We start from the raw sequence: 17603 nt of genomic DNA, 5'->3' as shown, positions 1-17603 counted from the left end.
TATTTAAGATACTGAAAGAGAAAAACCACCAACCAAGAATCCTGTATCCAGCAAAGCTGTCCTTCAAATATGAGGGAGAGCTCAAAATATTTTCTGACAAACAGACAATGAGAGACTTTGTGAACAAGACACCTGCCCTACAGGAAATACTAAAGGGAGCACTACAGGGTGATAGAAGACAGGAGTGCGTGGTTTGGAACACAATTTTGGGAGATGGTAGCACAACAATGTCAGTACACTGAACAAAGGTAACTATGAATACGGTTGAGAGAGGAAGGTGGGGAGCATGTGAGACACCACAAGAAAGGAGGAAAGATAACGACTGGGACTGTGTAACTTGGTGAAATCTAGAGTATTCAACAATTGTGATAAAATGTACAAATATGTTCTTTTACGAGGGAGAGCAAGCAAATGTCAACCTTGCAAGGTGTTAAAAATGGGGAGGCATTGGGGGAGGGATGCAATCAGCATAAACTAGAGACTGTAACTAATAGAATCATTGTATTATGCTTCCTTTAATGTAACAAACGTGATATACCAAGGTGAATGCAGATAAGAGGGGGGGATAGGGGAGGCATGTTAGACACTTGACATTGGTGCTATTGTCTGATTCTTTATTCTACTTTGATTTAAGGTTATTTTTCCTTTTGCTGCTTCCTAGCTGTCATTTTTTTGTTTCCTCTTTCTTTTGCCTCTCTACCTTCTTTGACTCTCCCTCCTGCTTGTGGAAGAAATGTAGAAGCTCTTGCTTAGTATGAGCAGAATATTCAATTAGGATGAACTTAAATGTTTGGAAATGAACAGGGGTGTTGGTAGAAAGATCTGAGAATAACTAACAGCGCCGAATGGTGTGTGAATGAGGTGGAAAGGGGAAGCTCAGAGTCATATATGTCACCAGAAGGAAAGTTGGAGGTCAAAAGATGGGAATGTATAAAACTGAATCCTATGGTGGGCAATGTCCATGATCAGCTGTACAAATACTAGAAATCACTTCATGAACCAGAACAAATGTATGACAATACAATTAGAAGTTAATAATAGAGGGGTATATAGGGAAGAACTATATACCTATTACAAACCATATACTACAGTTGGTAGTATTTCAACATTTTTTCATAAACAGTAACAAACGTAATATATCAATACTAGGAGTCAACAATTGAGGGAGGTTGGTTAGGGATAGGGGAGGTTTAGAGTTTCCTTTTCTTTTTTTCTTTTTTCATCTTTTACTTTATTTCTTGTCTGGAGTAATGAAAAGTTTCTAAAAATTGAACAAAAATTAAGTGTGATGGATGCACAGCTGTAAGAGGGTACCCAGGGGCAAGTGATTGTACACTTTGGATCTTTGGATAATTGTATGGTATCTGAACAATCTCAATAAAAATGAAAAAAAAAAAAAAAAAAAAGACAAAACACCCAGTTAAAAAATGGGCAAAGGACTTGAACAAACATTTTTCTAAAGAAGAGATATAAATGGCTGAGTAGCACATGAAAAGATGCTCAGCATCACTGGCCATTATGGAAATATAAATCAAAAGCAAAATGTGTATATATCAGCAATGAATAATTCGAAGAAGAAATTTAAAAAAAAATTCCATTTACAATAGCATACAAAAGAATTAAATGTTGAGGAATAAATTTAACAAGTATATAAAAAACTTGTACACTGAAAACTACAAAACACTGCTGAAAGAAAGGCAACCTAAACAAATGACAATACATTCCATTTTCACAGATTGGAAAACTTAAATTAAGATGCCAATACTACCCAAAGTGATCTATAAATTCAATACAATTCCCATCAAAATTCCAGCAGCCTTTTTTGCAGAAATGAAAAAGCCAATCCTCAAATTCTTATGGAATGGCAAGGGACCCCAAACAGCCAGAAAAATTTTGAAAAAAAGAACAAGGCTGAAGGATTCATATGTCCTGATTTCAAACTGTACTATGCAAAGTCACAGTAATCAAACACACATTGTACTGGCATAAAGACAGACATATTCATTAATGGACCAGAACTGAAAGTCTAGACTTTCTAATCGACCCACACATCTACGGTCAATTGATTTTCAACAAAGGTGCTAAGTACATGCAATAGGGAAAGAATAGTCTCTTCCACAAACAATGTTGAGAAAACTGGATCCACAGATGCAAAAGAATGAAGTTAGACCCCTACCTCATACCATATACAATAATTAATTCAAAATGGACCAAGGAGCTTTAGAGCTAAAGCTATAAAACTCTTAGAAGATAAGGCAGGCACAAATTTTCAAGACCTGGAATTCAGAAATGCATTCTTAGATACAACACCAAAAGCACGAGTAACACAAAAAACAACACATAAATTTGACTCCATCATAATTGAAAATTTTTGTACATCAAAGGCAATTATCAAGGAAGTGAAAAGACAACATACAGAACGGGAGAAAATATTTGGAAATCATATATCTGATAAGGGCTTATATCATTAGCCACTAGGGAAATGCAAATCAAAACCACCGTGAGCTATCACTTCACATCCACAAGGGCGGCTACTATTAAGAAAACAAACAGAAAACAGCAAGTGCTGGAGAGGACACAGAGACATTGGAACCCTCATTCATTGTTGGCAGGAATGTAAAGGGTGCATTAACTGTGGAAAGCCATAAAGTAGTTCCTCAAAAAGTTAATATAGATTTCCCATACCATTTCTAGGTATGTACCCAAAGAAACTGAAAACAGGGACTCAAACAGATACTTGTACACCGATGTTCAGAACAGCATTATTCACAAAAACCGAAAGTTAGAGGCAAGCCAAGTGTCCATCAACAGATGAAGGGATAAACAACATGTGATTCATGTACACAACAGAATATTGTTCAGATGTACAAAGGAATGATGTTCTGAAACATACTACAATATGGATGAACCATGAAAACATTACGGTGAGTGAAATAAGCCAGGCACATAAAAACAAATACTTCAGGATTTCACTTACATGAAATACCTAGAAATAGCAAATTATTAGAGAAAGAAAGTAGACTGGAGGGTCCCAGGGAATGAGGTTAGAAGGGAATTGTTGCTCAGTGGATACAGACTGTTTGTAAATTTTGAAATAAAAACTTTTTTTTAAAAAGAGGGACTTTTTGAAACATGGTAAGACAAGCACAAATTTTAATGTTAATGAAACCTTTTAATACTCTTACTTTTCTACCATGTAAATGTATTGGTCATTCCAAAAATAAAAGGTTTAAAAAAAAACTGATAAGGGAAAAACAATCGGTTCAATGAAAAAATAAGAAAACGTGCTAAACTAGTTAATTCCTAGAACAGAAAATGCAAAGCGTTAATCAACATATAAAAAAATATGCTCAGGGAGATCAGAATTAAATAATGAAACAGCCTTTTTTTGTCTATTCTATTGGTAAAATTTAAGTTGAATACTGTCCCCAGCTGCTAAGGCCATGTGGGGTTGGGCACTCTCATACAAGAGAGAGCAAGAGTAAAATGTCACAACTCTTAGGTAAGTGACTGGCAACATCTATTAAAATTTTTAAAAATGCATAATCTTTAATGCATCCATAATTTTAGGAAACCATCCTATAAAAAAATAATAAGACCAGTATATAAGGCTATATGAATAAGGATTCTGTTATTATAGCATTATTTATAAAGCAAAAAACTGTGAAAATATAACTTCAGTATCCACCAATAAGAGAACATTCGAATAGTTTAGGATAGATCCAACCTATGGAATATTACACTCCATATATTCCATATATTAAAATGAGTTAGACTCGTGTATATTGGCCTGGGAGGAAGCTCCTGGTCTACTGTTAAGTGTATAGTGAGGGTGGAGAATATTATATCGAGTATAATCCCATTGTTATAAAAAAAAATAGAAAACGAACCTATACACATTTCATATGAATAAACTGAGACGTAGGGAAAAAGATGTACCTGGACAACAAGGATTGCCTTAGAGGGTGGGATTAGAGGAGGAGAAAAGTTTATCTCTGTATTTATAATCTCCTAAGTATTACTTCATAATTAAGAAAAAAGTCCAAAATATTGAACCACCATTCTATTTGTTTTTAAATTTCAACAAGAGAAATACAGAATTCAAATTCTGTATACTATATATTCTGATACCCTAGGATTTTGCTTTAAAAATAATTTATGCAAAATTAGTATTTTTACTACTCGTCCTCTTACTCTAATAATGAAATCTTTTAAAATTAACATGCATTTTCCAAATCAACACCCTATCTACAACTTGTAAAGTCCAGCTTGCTTCTTCCTCAAATTCTAAAAGTTCTGAAAGTATTCTCACTAAAAAATATATAGAATGAAACAACAGAAAGGCTCAGCAGAAACATGGCGGCCAGTGATTAAAAATCAGGCAAGAGATGCTTCTAAATAATGACACATTTATTTAGCATTTCATAAATGCTTACATATAAAAATATTCAACAGTAGCCAGAGTAAAGACAGGTCAAAATATGGGGTGCAAATACAGTGGTTCAAATTAAATTGAAGTTGCATTTTCCTTATTTTTTATATTTGAAAACACCTGGCAAACTAATTTTAAATCATTCAAAGAATTCTCAATCAGAAATAAAGATCTCTCAGAATATAAATTTCTATTCTAACAGGGACAATTCTAGTATTTTACAGAGAAGACATCGACATCTCTTCTTTCTTACAACAAGCAAAATTTTTCTAATGATTCTGTGCTCCCTAAAACATCTTCCTGAGTTTAAAGAACATTCCTGTTGCTAATTTTCCTTTTATTATACAATGACTCTCATTTTGTTTGTCTTGTTCTTTGGACAATGTACTCACAACCCTACCCTATATTCTGTACACTAGTTCTTCACAAGAGAATTGCGGAGTTGCTGAGTTGGATTCAGATCTTGTATTTCCAAGTTTAAAATCACACCTGGAATTCTGGACCACCCTGAATTACACACTTCTGGATTAAAAGGCTTTGAGTTTCATTCACGAGGTTTTGTTGTAGTAGTTCATCAGCCTTCCGCTGGATTTCGATTAGCATCCTCACTGTGTTTACTAATCTGGCTTAGCTGCATTCTATTTGTTGCTGTTTGCTTTTAGCCCAACAGAGATTTGGAACCCAGGCAGAAGCTTCACGGTGGTTCTGTTTCAGATGAGAAAATGAATCCGACCTCAGCTTGGAAAGGCTCGATCAAGACCTGGTAAAGGAAGCACTTTCTAACTTCCTCGTAATAAGGCATCTTACAGACGGCTTCGTAGCTTTGCTTAAGTAGTGTTAATTCCAAGATTATCAGATTATCATACTCAAAGGAAGAGTACAAAGAACTTCAGGAGGTAAAAAACTAGTGAGTGTTGCACTCACCACCACTCTGGGTGTCTTATGCTACCAACATTTTTTCATGACAGACTTGTACTTTGGGTTTTTGTTTTTGTTTTTGTCAGAATGACTTCATTTTATCCTCCAAATAAAAGATCACTGTATCCTCTTAGGGGGTTAAAAAATAAAATAAAAGGAAGGACCATCTCTGCTCAAGCAGCGAATTGATTCCGGAACGTATTAAAAAGGTAGAGCCTCAATTGCTTTACTCTGGTGAAAAGGTGGGTCATAAGGAAACACTCCGGCTCTCTAGAAAGAGAGACTCCCCGCTACTGTGCTCCCCTTTCATGGGGAAACAGCCGTAGTTTCCAGTCAGGGCAAGGGCTGGGCTGTCTTCCAACACATGCTCCGCTAGCTGACAGAGACCATGGAGCTGCGAAGAGAGAGAAATGGGGGGAAAGGCTGGTAAGGGAGTTACCGCAGCAACGTGACCTCGTTTTACAAACGCAAAAATTAACAGCCGACACTGGCCCACAGGGAAAAGCTAATACCCCGAATGCAGAATACGGCCAACACGTTTTATTCCCACTGGTCCATTTTTTTTTCTTCCTTAAGTCAAAAAAGGCCTTCAAACAGAAGAAGGCGCCAAAGACGTCAGTAGGTTTCTTCCAGGAGCCCTTCACTGACAAACAATAGTGAATGTCAAGATGAACAAAATCAGTCTCTGTAATTTGGAGAAAATTGGGCTTCTTGGTAGTTTGGTAACTGCCAGCCAGTGTTTTCCTCAAGGCAAAGGAAAACAACAACAAAAAGTGTTCTTTTATTGTTACAAAAAAAAAATTCTCAAGGCATAAGGGAAGCTCTGTGACACTTTCAAAGCAAATCTTTTAAAGACTGGGGGCAGAGAGCAGACATGACTCTTTAGGAGGTTAGCCTAAGGACCCAAGAACCTCTCTCCAATGTCCTCACTTGTCCTCCAGGGGCAGCTCCGGAGCACCCAGAGCTGGGAGACCGACACAAGCGGCACACGGGCACACACGTCAACGTGAGAGCGCAGCACACGTGCACACACAGAGTTAGAAGCCAGTTCCAGGAGGGGCCGCACAAGCGAAACACGTTTAGAATCTCGGACGCTTTACTTCAGACACTGAGTTAATCAAGCACAAATGTTAAGTGTTTTTAATGCTCTCTTTTCCAGATGATTTCCATGGATGCTGATTGGTGTCATGGGATATATGTAATAAGAACTGAATAAGTCACCCTAAATAATGGGGTTTATGGTTTCAGGAGAAGTGAAGTAACTGCGGAAGTCTTTCACTGCTACCGTTATTCGATGCCTGGGTCACGTCCTGCTCGACATCTTCCGTTAGAAAGGCTGCGTGTGGCCCATCGAATCGTGAGGCCAGCTACTTGTGAGTTCCCTACATTTGCCTGGCCCCAGAATACAACTCTTCAGGGAAAAGATCTGACGTTTTAATTTCAATGGAAGTTTTAATTTTAATGTCTTTCTCCTCATTGTTCAAAACTGTAAGTAGCCCGAGTTGGGAAATGTATTCACCATCCTTTCGTCCATTAACTTATGGGCATCCAGCAGAAGTGATCACTTTCAGGTGCATAAAAACCACAGGGGCTTGTTCAAATTTCTGGACGAGAAAAAGCAGGTCCAGAAGCCCAGCTCAGACACAGGGACACCATCATGCCTAAGAGGTTCAAAGGACTGCACTGGGAAGACGGGAAGGCGGTATCAGGATTCCAGGCTCTCCCATTGGAGAGGCCACGGAACCAGCCAGTCCCAGACCCCGGAAATCCTCCTAGAGGCCGGATGCAGGCCTGGGAGAGACGCTGCCGGCCGCGGCAGAGATGGGACGAGAGCCTTGTGTCGTGCCCTTCCGCGCATCTTTACATCATACTGACCATGGAATGACAACTCCTTTGAGAATCTAAAAGGACCAAACAGCGCTAATGATCAGATTTAGAGAATTATCTAAAACGCTAAGATAAATGACATTTCATGTTGTTTAGCTATTAATTTCCTGGTCTTAAAGGCTGCCACTCCCCCCCAGGTACTTCCTTGCCCACTTTCAGCCTGACTGTGGGACCACGACACTCCCTCAGGTGTGCACAACTCGAACACAGACCAGTTACTCCCTCATGACAGTCAAGGTGCTTGCCCAATGTCCTTACCTTCTCTCGGCTGTACCTGGAGGCCTTCGCGAGAGAATTTTCTGCAAGTTCCTTGGCTGTGGCTGAACCAAGAATGACTGTCGATTTCGTGTTAGGTGACTGTAAAAGCCAAATCGAGTTTCAGTCAAGAACTCATTCAGCCAAGAAGGACAGTCTAGGCAGCTTCAGGGCCTTGGAGGGCGTGAGCCGGAGTCAACTCTGGTTCAGGTGGTAAGTTCAGGAAGTGGCTGAGCCATCAACAGGTAACTCTCAAAGAGTCAGCTCTTTACAAGGGGCAGCTTGACAGCAGCACAAAATCAGACAGGAACCCAGCATCCAACTAACGTCCTGCCAAATGCCACGGCAGGCAAGCAAACACTCTGGCACCCAACAGTTTTCAGTAACATGCCACACTCTGGATTGGTGTTAGCTGCTAGAATTTGTGACATGGTTCATGATAAGGGATTAAACTGCCGGATTCGGGAGGTAGGTTTGCAATTCACTGGGAAATCAAAAGGAAAACATTCCGTGTTAAGAAAGTGATCTTTAGTCTAAAGATACAGGATATGACATATGCAGCCCTGAACTGTCAGGACGAGATCTTTCCCAAGACGTCAGAGGCCAAGTTGTAGAGTCTGGCCTTGATCTTAGACTCTGCGTAAGAAATGTAGCATCTCGTTCAATAGCCTATTTAGGGCCACCATGTCAACTAAGGATGTGAAGGAAGGCAAGTTATGACTTGGCTCCTCTTTCAAAGACACACAATATGGAAGCAAGACAAATACACAGAAGCAGACACAAAAGCAAACTGGAATGACCTCACAATCATTTCAACTGGCAAGAGTATTAAATCTAGTCTGATTTTCCTCTTTCTACCTTCTACTTAAAATTCACATCTATCAGTTGCCAGAGGATTATGAAATAATGATCTTGATTTTCAAGAGTGAACTGTGGAACTAGCCACTCATCTCATCTTAGTCCTTTTCTGAGGCTATTTTATATATAAGTCATACAACAAAGGAATGCGGGATTAATTGGAGCAAGTTTGGCAAGAGAATCAAAACAAAATTCTGAAAAGAAATCTACTTGCTCCAACGTCGTACAAATGGTGATAATACAACGTTAGACCCAAAGGCTCAGAATCTTAGGCAAAGAATAACTCTACTGATTCTGAAAAACACATCAAAAGGGCAAACTGTACAAACTGACATTTAGAACCCACTAAACCTGATGTGAAAGACTGTATTTCAAATATGAGAGACGTCTGAAAATTCAAAGGAATTTCCTAACATCCAAGAATCTCAAAGTTAAGGACATTCTTTCTTGATTGGGGAAAGGTAACACCAGATTGGTTGCAGCCTAAATACCATTTACAACCTTGTTTGTAAACTATTCTATTAAAAATGTTTAAAAAATCAACTTTCAGCTCCCTTAGGGATGACTTCCTGGTCAATTTTGCTGTTGGGCAGAGCTTTCTGGGTTAACACGTGGGATTTCTCCCCCAAGAACAGAAGGGAAAGACACGTCAGACGTGCTTCCCACACGCACCCTTTTTAAGAAAGCTGCTTGTTTGTTTCCAAGGTGCAGAAAGCTTCTCCCTGGGTTGTTCTACAAGCCCTTTGCCCTTCAGAGCCGCCTCCAGCTTTCCCCACCTTGGCAAGGTGCTGCTGCTCCCTGCGGAAGCATCCTCTCCCCGCACTAATGGATACTGACACTCAAGGTGCTTCCAAGATGTTACTTCTGTTTCTTAAACCTAGGATGGTTCTTGGCTAGAACTAATCTACAGTGTTTTCTCACCACCTTATGCTAGAGAACAGCACTGACTGGGCACTGCATAGAATATTCCTAGCCCGGTAAGGGTGGTAGTTGGTGGAGAGTCATCCTAGAAGCGAAACGAGAATCCTGAGCAGAGAGACATACGAGCATCACATCTCCAGACCACGCAGGCTCATGCACAGCGCGTGAGTGAGAAGCCAAGCGCCACGTGGGTGCAGCGACTCGGGGAGGGGCAGCTGTGTGTGGGACCAACCTGTCGTGGCCCTGCATGTCCCCCAGCTCCTTCTGCAGCCGGGCGCTCTTCTCCTCCTCCTCCAGCAGCCTCCTCCTCACCGTGCGCAGCTCCTGCTGGGCCTCGCACTTGATGTCGTTAGCCACCACCACCGCGGTCTGCAGGTCAGCCTGGAACCGCCGCCACTCCTCGGTGTCCTCCTGCGGATGCCAGAGGCCACCCCCATCAGAGGCTGGGACAGGCCCGCCGGGCAGGCGCTGGGGGGGCCCCGAACGTCCGGCACCGGGGGAGGCCCAGGTGAGCGCTGCATGCTCAGGACAGCAGAACTCTCCCCCAGAAACCTGATGACTGCTTAACGTTTTTCTTCCCACCAACCCTAGTTCATGATTTTTGGGAACTGTGACAAGGAAACGAACTATGAGAAAGCAAAGGATATTTTTCAAAGAGCTCTAGGGATCCATCACAGTGAATCCCTGAAGGCTCTCACCGGCCGCTACGGTCTGTGCCTCACCTTTATCTGCTTGGTCAAGGCCTTCAGCTGCCTTTCCAGGTCTGACTTCTGCTCCTCCAGCTGCACCACGTTCCCTGGAAACAAGCAAGCAGGATGGAGCTGAGAAAGTTCTGAGGCTCTTGGGAGAAGGGGAGCAGCCCTGAATTCTGCAACGGGCTTTCCAATTCATTCTACCTTGAGTTCCCATTTTCAGCATCCTGAAAACTGGAGGTTCCTCCAAGATTGGGATGATTTGAGAAATAAGTGGTACTTACTTACATCGGGTCCTCAGATGACAAGTCACAGCACCACGTGGCACCATGAAAAGGGCCTGAACAGCCACGTACAAGTTTCTCCTAAGCTCCCCAATACCCGCACACGTGCCTTCCAGTGCCCTTTCTCACCTAAGACGGGGGCTTTCAAATAGTAGACAGTGAGACTGGTCGAACCACAGTGACGTGCAGACCAGTCTCTAGAGCAGCGGCTCCTAAGCTCAGCTGAACGCAGAATCACTATGATGCTTTTCCAACGTATAAATGTTCAAGCCCAGACTCAGAATCTCCACTGGGCAGACAGAATCTAGGCGTGTGATTATTTTTAAAGCCTCACTGATGGCCTGACTCCCTCTCCCTAATCGAGAACATCTACGGCTCCTTGGCCTCCCTGCCTCCAATTCTCTCCATCACTAAATCATCCTCCACGTTACTCCCAGGGTCACTTAACTGTGTGCATGTCATCCACCTAGTTAGAATTCTTCAATGCTTCTGCATGGTCTATTCTACAGAAGTCATTGCAGATCAAAGATATAAATTGGAAAAAAGCTTTAAAAAAAATATCCGTAAGGTCAGGTTCTACCCTAGAGGGTCTAATCCAGTGGATGGGGCCTGGGAATTTGTGTTTGGGGCCAAAGCTGCAGAGTAAGAAAACACTCGTTTACTTCCTTTATATTTCTGTCCATTTCTCTCAAGGATCTTATGGGAAGAAGTTATTGGTCTAGGGCAGGATTTGTGAGTCCCTGGGTCTCCTAGCTAAATCACTCTTTATTATAGTTTACTGTCACTAGTAGAAATTAAAAAGCTTCTCAAAAGATGGACAGTCTGTGTTATTTTCAGTCTTGGAGATATGCTATAACCACAGGGAGTAGGCCTGAAATTTGCTCTGTAGATTAATTAGGCTGGCTTCCAAGGATCTAGAGACAATGCAACCAAGTTCTCAAAAGCAAGATGTCACTAAAATGAAGCCCAATAGAAAAGCAGGACTTCACTTTCCTGACTTCATCCTTTTCAAGTATGATGCTGTGTCTGGAGATACCTACTGACAGCGGCCTCTGTGCTTTTTGGCTGTACCCTCAAGCATGACCATGGAGAACAGTCTGAAAGACACTGATACAGAACACCAACCTTCTGCAGTTGTACCGTGTATCCGTGCTATTCAAGAATGGAACAGGTGGTGTCCACTGGGACGCTAACCAATTAACCAAGGGCTAGAATATACATGGTGGGGAACTTTTCAGGCAATTGACGAAACTATTTTTAGTAATAGCTAAATATTACCATAGATGGCTAATCTAAAAGCTTTGTGCATTAATTTTACTACAAAAGCAAACACATTAGAGGGGATCATTTGATAAGGCTTATTCAGACAAAGCAATGTTTAACCAGTCTCTTTTACAAATTTCTTTCCCTATTCAAAGCAAACACTGAGTTCATAAATAAGCTATATATTCATGCCTCTTCAGTAAAGTGGTTGACATCTGTAAGTTACTTGATGTCCTGCCATCAGTGGGACATGCTGGGGCTGTTTTCTCCGAGGCCAACAGCACACACTGTTCATATCTGTCTGGCCATCTATCATCCGTCTTTCTAGCCATCAGATCCAAAAGACAATGCATTTTCAATGCTTGATGACAGCAAACAATTTACCCCAAACAGCCTCAAATGCCCTGTGGACTCCTGGACAAGCCCTGTGAGCTGCCACACTCACAGATGACCTGTCCTAACCTGTCACCTCGAACGGGGGAGGGCCACCTAGAGCCAGAGCCCCAACACGCTGCTCTTTTGTACAGTGACCAACTTGTCACATCCCATGACACCCGCAATCTTTTCTTTTATGCTGCCTATTTTTTATTTTGTCTAAGAGATCTGCTATTCTGCTGTTTTTAAGTGTCTTTCTTCCTAGGCATTATAGAACACTCAAATAAAAAAGGGAGGGGGGATTTTCATAAACCCCAGGCAGCACACAGTGTTGGCCCTCTTCCATAGCTACCCACTGGCAGTGGTCTTTCTTTCGTATCCTCTCGCTCCTGTTTCTGGGTTCCACTTACTTTCTAGCTCACTGATGAGCTGGTTATTGTGTAATTTGACGGCTCGATGCTGTTCTACCTGATCTTCCAACTCGAATATGGTCTCCTTCATGTCTTTTATCTCGGCGTCGCTCTCGGACGCCTTCTCCTGCAGTTTTAAGCTGGTTCTGCTCAGCTGTTCTGCTTGACGATCACAAATCTCCTTCAGGTAAGAATAGTCCTTCTCCACCTAGAATGAAAAAGGAGGGCGCCCCGGTCAGTTTGACAACAAAGAGCTCCCCACAAGAGGTAGCAGGGGGCTCATCAACACAGCACACCGCCAAGGGTGTGGTGGCGGCTGCTAGCTGCAGAGGCAGCCCAGGCGAGGAGACCGCCCAGGGGCTTCGCGTCTCCTCTGCCAGCAGTGCTCTGCCCGGGGCACGCCCGCCCGGGGACAGCACGGGGCCGTCTCCCACCGTTATGGAGCAGCGCCCTCTGCTGGTGCCCACAGACAACACCCCTGAACCCGGACCCGACCCTACACACCCCACATCTCCTTGGCGTGTTAGGACAGACGCGCTGTGCATTTAAGAGGAATACAACAGAATACAACGTGGACGTGATCGGGGATGCAGAAATGGGTGGAAATGACCAGGAAAAGGGGAGTGGCACAGGGACAGGTACTCGGCTCACCTTTTTGATGTTTAATTACTACACATGTTAAATACTCAGGGAGCGCCCCAAATAAAGAGAGAACCAGGTGCTCAGATTTAGCAATGGTTACCTTTGGTCACAATTGCTAAATCTTTTTACTTTAACAAGATTTGTTGGAACCTCGATCTTCCCTCCCACCCTAGAGAAGCAGTATCCTAAAGCCAGTGCGGGAACAGTCTCCAATTGTATTAGACATGCAGGTGCCATAATAATGTACAGGGCTGTTCTGGAGGTTTCCAATTTTGACACAAAAGGCTATTACACTATATTATGTTTTTGCAGGGCACTTGTATTACACTGTATTGTATTATATGGTATCTTGTTTTTGTGTTGTACTATGTTACACTTACTACGCGTCTGTAACTTGTTTTTAACTGTTTTTGAGATTTATTTTCATTAATACATGTCACTCCAGGGCATCACTTTAATTCATTAATGTTACTAAATAGCTGTATATTCACCAGGAAATCTAAGCTTGTTACATAATATATTTCTTCCTGCATTTGGGAGGAGGGTCCCCATAAGCAATAAACTTTTGGCCACTTGCATTTCATGTGCAAGGTCTTGCGGACATAAGCTTCAGGTGGGCAGGGGCCTCGTCAGCCTCATTCGCCTGCACCCCAGTGCCTACCGATGCCAGGCGTACAGGAGGTGCTTGATAACGTCTGATGAACGAATAAACAAACAGCGGAAGGCAAAAGTGAGAGGCTGTGACGAAGGAAGGGAGGGAAGGAGGGAGGGGCAGAGGGAGGGAGTTGGTTAAGAAGAAAGAGAAAACTAGACTGGGGAAAAACCAGAGTACACTGCATGGATTAAGGGTACGTACTGTTCTGTGAAACTTGTGTTCAGTTATAAATGTATTACACACACTGGCCTCCAATATAAAATACATTAGGTAGGTTGTAGTTAAAAACAAAAAAAGTTTGGAAGCCACTGAAGTACACTAAAATGGCTCGGTGCAGATTCTGGTTTTAAGTCCCTGCCCCATCAACTCAAGCCCTGCGACCTGTAGTTCCTGTGCCTCGGTTTCCCCCTCTGAACATTGGGGACGGTTGAATGCACAGGGCCCAGCACACGGCAGCCAACAAAAAGTTACTGCTTCTCTCCTGACTGCCTCACCTGTTATCAAGTACAATATTAGGTAATAACACGGACAGGTCCATTTGACCAGGAAAACCCCAACACGTGGAGAAGACTAAAACTATCCGTGTTAAATCTTATGACAGCTACTTGATTAAACCAACAACTCTTAAAGAGCAAAGTGGCAGTGTGTCTGAGATACTAAAACGCGAATGCCTATTTTATGCATGAATTTTCCGTAAACAGAATTTTTCTAATAACAAAACTTTTTTAATTAAAAAAAAAAAAAAAAAAAAAGTTAGTGCCTGACAGGCTCCATGTCATGGGGGCCATGGGTGGGGTCTCTCCCTCGGGCCTGGGGACCTGCAAATGGCCTGCTGGGACCCCCGTGGGTCGGGAGAGACCAGAAGAGGTGCCTGGGTAACTGACTCATGGGCACCTGGGGAGGGTCTCCGTGTGTGGGGGGCTGCTGGGCCGCGTCCCCCTCCCCACACATCCTGTGCACTGCTCGCCAACAGGCAGGCACGGGGGGCAACTTGGTGGGTGTGGGGTTGTGTAAGGAGACTGTGGGAGGGAAATGTGCACCTCAGTACACTGCTTCCAATGCACACGTCGCTGCTCCCCTCTTGCCTTCGGACTAACTTCCTCAAATTTAATAACACTACGGAAAGCTCTCTTAGTTAAACAGAACACAGGCCTAAGTGGCATCACAACCTCTCACAAGGGCCTGCTAGATAGTAACATTCGCTTTACGGGTTAACAAAGGGAGAGAGGGACAAACGAAATCATTTGAACAGAGTAACGGAGTGGAGCAGGTAGCTGGGACCAAGTCCCTCCTTTCATGACTGCTAGAGTTCTTTCTGGGTTGCTTTCCACATCCCTGGTCTTTCTGATGGCCAGCTTGATCGAAAACCCAGCCTCCCTTGCTCGAGAAGTATGCTGTCAGACGCTCAGCAATGTGATTTCCAATGCTTCTCTTTAAAAAAGAAATCACATCAAATATCCATGTATCAAGCATTAAAGGAGCATGATGTCCGCAATCTACTCTTGTTTAGAAAATAGGTAGGTAATAGTCATAACAAAAAGAGTGAAAGAGGACCCCTACCTCACACCCTACACAAAAATTAACTCAAAGTGGATCAAAGACCTCAATATAAGGGACAGTACCATAAACTCCTAGAAGATAATGTAGGGAAACATCTTCAAGATCTTGTATTAGGAGGTCACTTCTTAGAACTTACACCCAAAGCACAAGCAATGAAAGAAAAAATAGATAAATGGGAACTCCTCAAAATCAAAACCTTCTGTATCTCAAAGGAAACTGTCAAAAAGGTGAAGAGGCAGCCAACTCAATGGGACAAAAATATGTGGAAACCATATATCTGACAAAAGACTATATCTTACATATATAAAGAAATCCTACAACTCAACAACAAAATTACAACAGCCCAATTATAAAAAAGGCAAAAGATATGAAAAGACATTTCTCCACAGAGGAAATACAAATGGCTAAAAATCACATGAAGCGGGAGGCGGGGCAAGATGGCAGACTGGTGAGCTGTAAGTTTTAGTTACTCCTCCAGGAAAGTAGGTAAAAAGCCAGGAACTGCGTGGACTGGACACCACAGATCAATCTGTCTTTGGGCATACTTCATACAACACTCATGAAAACGTGGAACTGCTGAGATCAGCGAAATCTGTAAGTTTTTGCGGCCAGGGGACCCGCGCCCCTCCCTGCCAGGCTCAGTCCTGGGGGAGGAGGGGCTGTCAGCTCCGGGAAGGAGAAGGGAGAACTGCAGTGGCTGCTCTTATCGGAAACTCATTCTACTGATTCAAACTCCAACCATAGATAGACTGAGACCAGACACCAGAGACTCTGAGAGCAGCCAGCCCAGCAGAGAGGAGACAGGCATAGAAAAAAAACAACACGAAAAACTCCAAAATAAAAGCAGAGGATTTTTGGAGTTCTGGTGAACACAGAAAGGGGAAGGGCGGAGCTCAGGCCTTGAGGCGCATATGCAAATCCCGAAGCAAAGCTGATCTCTCTGCCCTGTGGACCTTTCCTAAATGGCCCTGGTTGCTTTGTCTATTAGCATTTCAATAACCCATTAGATCTCTGAGGAGGGCCATTTATTTTTTATTTTTTTTATTTTTTTTAAATCCTTTTTTCTTTTTCTAAAACAATTACTCTAAGAAGCCCAATACAGAAAGCTTCAAAGAATTGCAATTTGGGCACGTCAAGTCAAGAGCAGAACTAGGAGAGCTCTGAGACAAAAGGCAATAATCCAGTGCCTGAGAAAATTCACTAAACACCACAACTTCCCAAGAAAAGGGGGGTGTCCGCTCACAGCCACCATCCTGGTGGACAGGAAACACTCCTGCCCATCGCCAGCCCCATAGCCCAGAGCTGCCCCAGACAACCCAGTGTGACGGAAGGGCTTCAAATAACAGGCACACACCACAAAACTGGGCGTGGACATTAGCCTTCCCTGCAACCTCAGCTGAATGTCCCAGAGCTGGGAAGGTGGAGCAGTGTGAATTAACAAAGCCCCATTCAGCAATCATTTGAGCAGGCTGGGAGCCTCCCTACACAGCCCAGCAGCCCAGAACTGCCCTGGGGGGACGGCACTCACCTGTGACATAGCACAGTCATCCCTCAACAGAGGACCCGGGGTGCACAGCCTGGAAGAGGGGCCCACTTGCAAGTCTCAGGAGCCATACGCCAATACCAAAGACTTGTGGGTCAGTGGCAGAGACAAACTGTGGCAGGACTGAACTGAAGGATTAGACTATTGCAGCAGCTTTAAAACTCTAGGATCATCAGGGAGATTTGATTGTTAGGGCCACCCCCCTCCCCGACTGCCCAGAAACACGCCCCATATACAGGGCAGGCAACACCAACTACACACGCAAGCTTGGTACACCAATTGGGCCCCACAAGGCTCACTCCCCCACTCACCAAAAAGGCTAAGCAGGGGAGAACTGGCTTGTGGAGAACAGGTGGATCGTGGACGCCACCTGCTGGTTAGTTAGAGAAAGTGTACTCCACGAAGCTGTAAATCTGATAAATTAGAGATAAGGACTTCAATAGGTCTACAAACCCTAAAAGAACCCTATCAAGTTCAGCAAATGCCACGAGGCCAAAAACAACAGAAAATTATAAAGCATATGAAAAAAACAGACGATATGGATAACCCAAGCCCAAGCACCCAAATCAAAAGACCAGAAGAGACACAGCACCTAGAGCAGCTATTCAAAGAACTAAAGATGAACAATGAGACCATAGTACGGGATATGAAGGAAATCAAGAAGACCCTAGAAGAGCATAAAGAAGACATTGCAAGACTAAATAAAAAAATGGATGATCTTAGGGAAATTAAAGAAACTGTTGACCAAATTAAAAAGATTCTGGACACTCATAGTACAAGACTAGAGGAAGTTGAACAACGAATCAGTGACCTGGAAGATGACAGAATGGAAAATGAAAGCATAAAAGAAAGAATGGGGAAAAAAATTGAAAAACTCGAAATGGACCTCAGGGATATGATAGATAATA

The 17603-nt window shown here is 42.9% G+C and overlaps 1 protein-coding gene across 6 annotated transcripts in view; it reads right to left on the bottom strand.

The window, feature by feature from the left end:
- SPECC1 (sperm antigen with calponin homology and coiled-coil domains 1) overlaps window positions 1–17603 on the bottom strand; it is a 293600-nt gene that overhangs the window by 96420 nt on the left and 179577 nt on the right. For 5 of the 6 annotated variants that reach the window (XM_037810359.1, XM_037810363.1, XM_037810360.1 and 2 more), the window contains 3 exons: window positions 12296–12503; window positions 9994–10067; window positions 9504–9682 (listed from right to left, as the gene is read on the bottom strand). In XM_037810359.1, the coding sequence (XP_037666287.1) occupies window positions 9504–9682; window positions 9994–10067; window positions 12296–12503 (461 nt within the window). Of the gene's footprint in view, window positions 1–4548; window positions 5745–9503; window positions 9683–9993; window positions 10068–12295; window positions 12504–17603 lie in introns of those variants that run through there. The other variant, XM_037810364.1, reaches the window with a different exon arrangement.

This window comes from Choloepus didactylus, chromosome 18 (genome assembly GCF_015220235.1).
Source record: "Choloepus didactylus isolate mChoDid1 chromosome 18, mChoDid1.pri, whole genome shotgun sequence".
Classification (NCBI taxonomy): Eukaryota; Metazoa; Chordata; class Mammalia; order Pilosa; family Megalonychidae; genus Choloepus; species Choloepus didactylus.
Note: the sequence above shows the minus strand (reverse complement) of the source record. Positions and strands in the feature narration are given on the sequence as shown.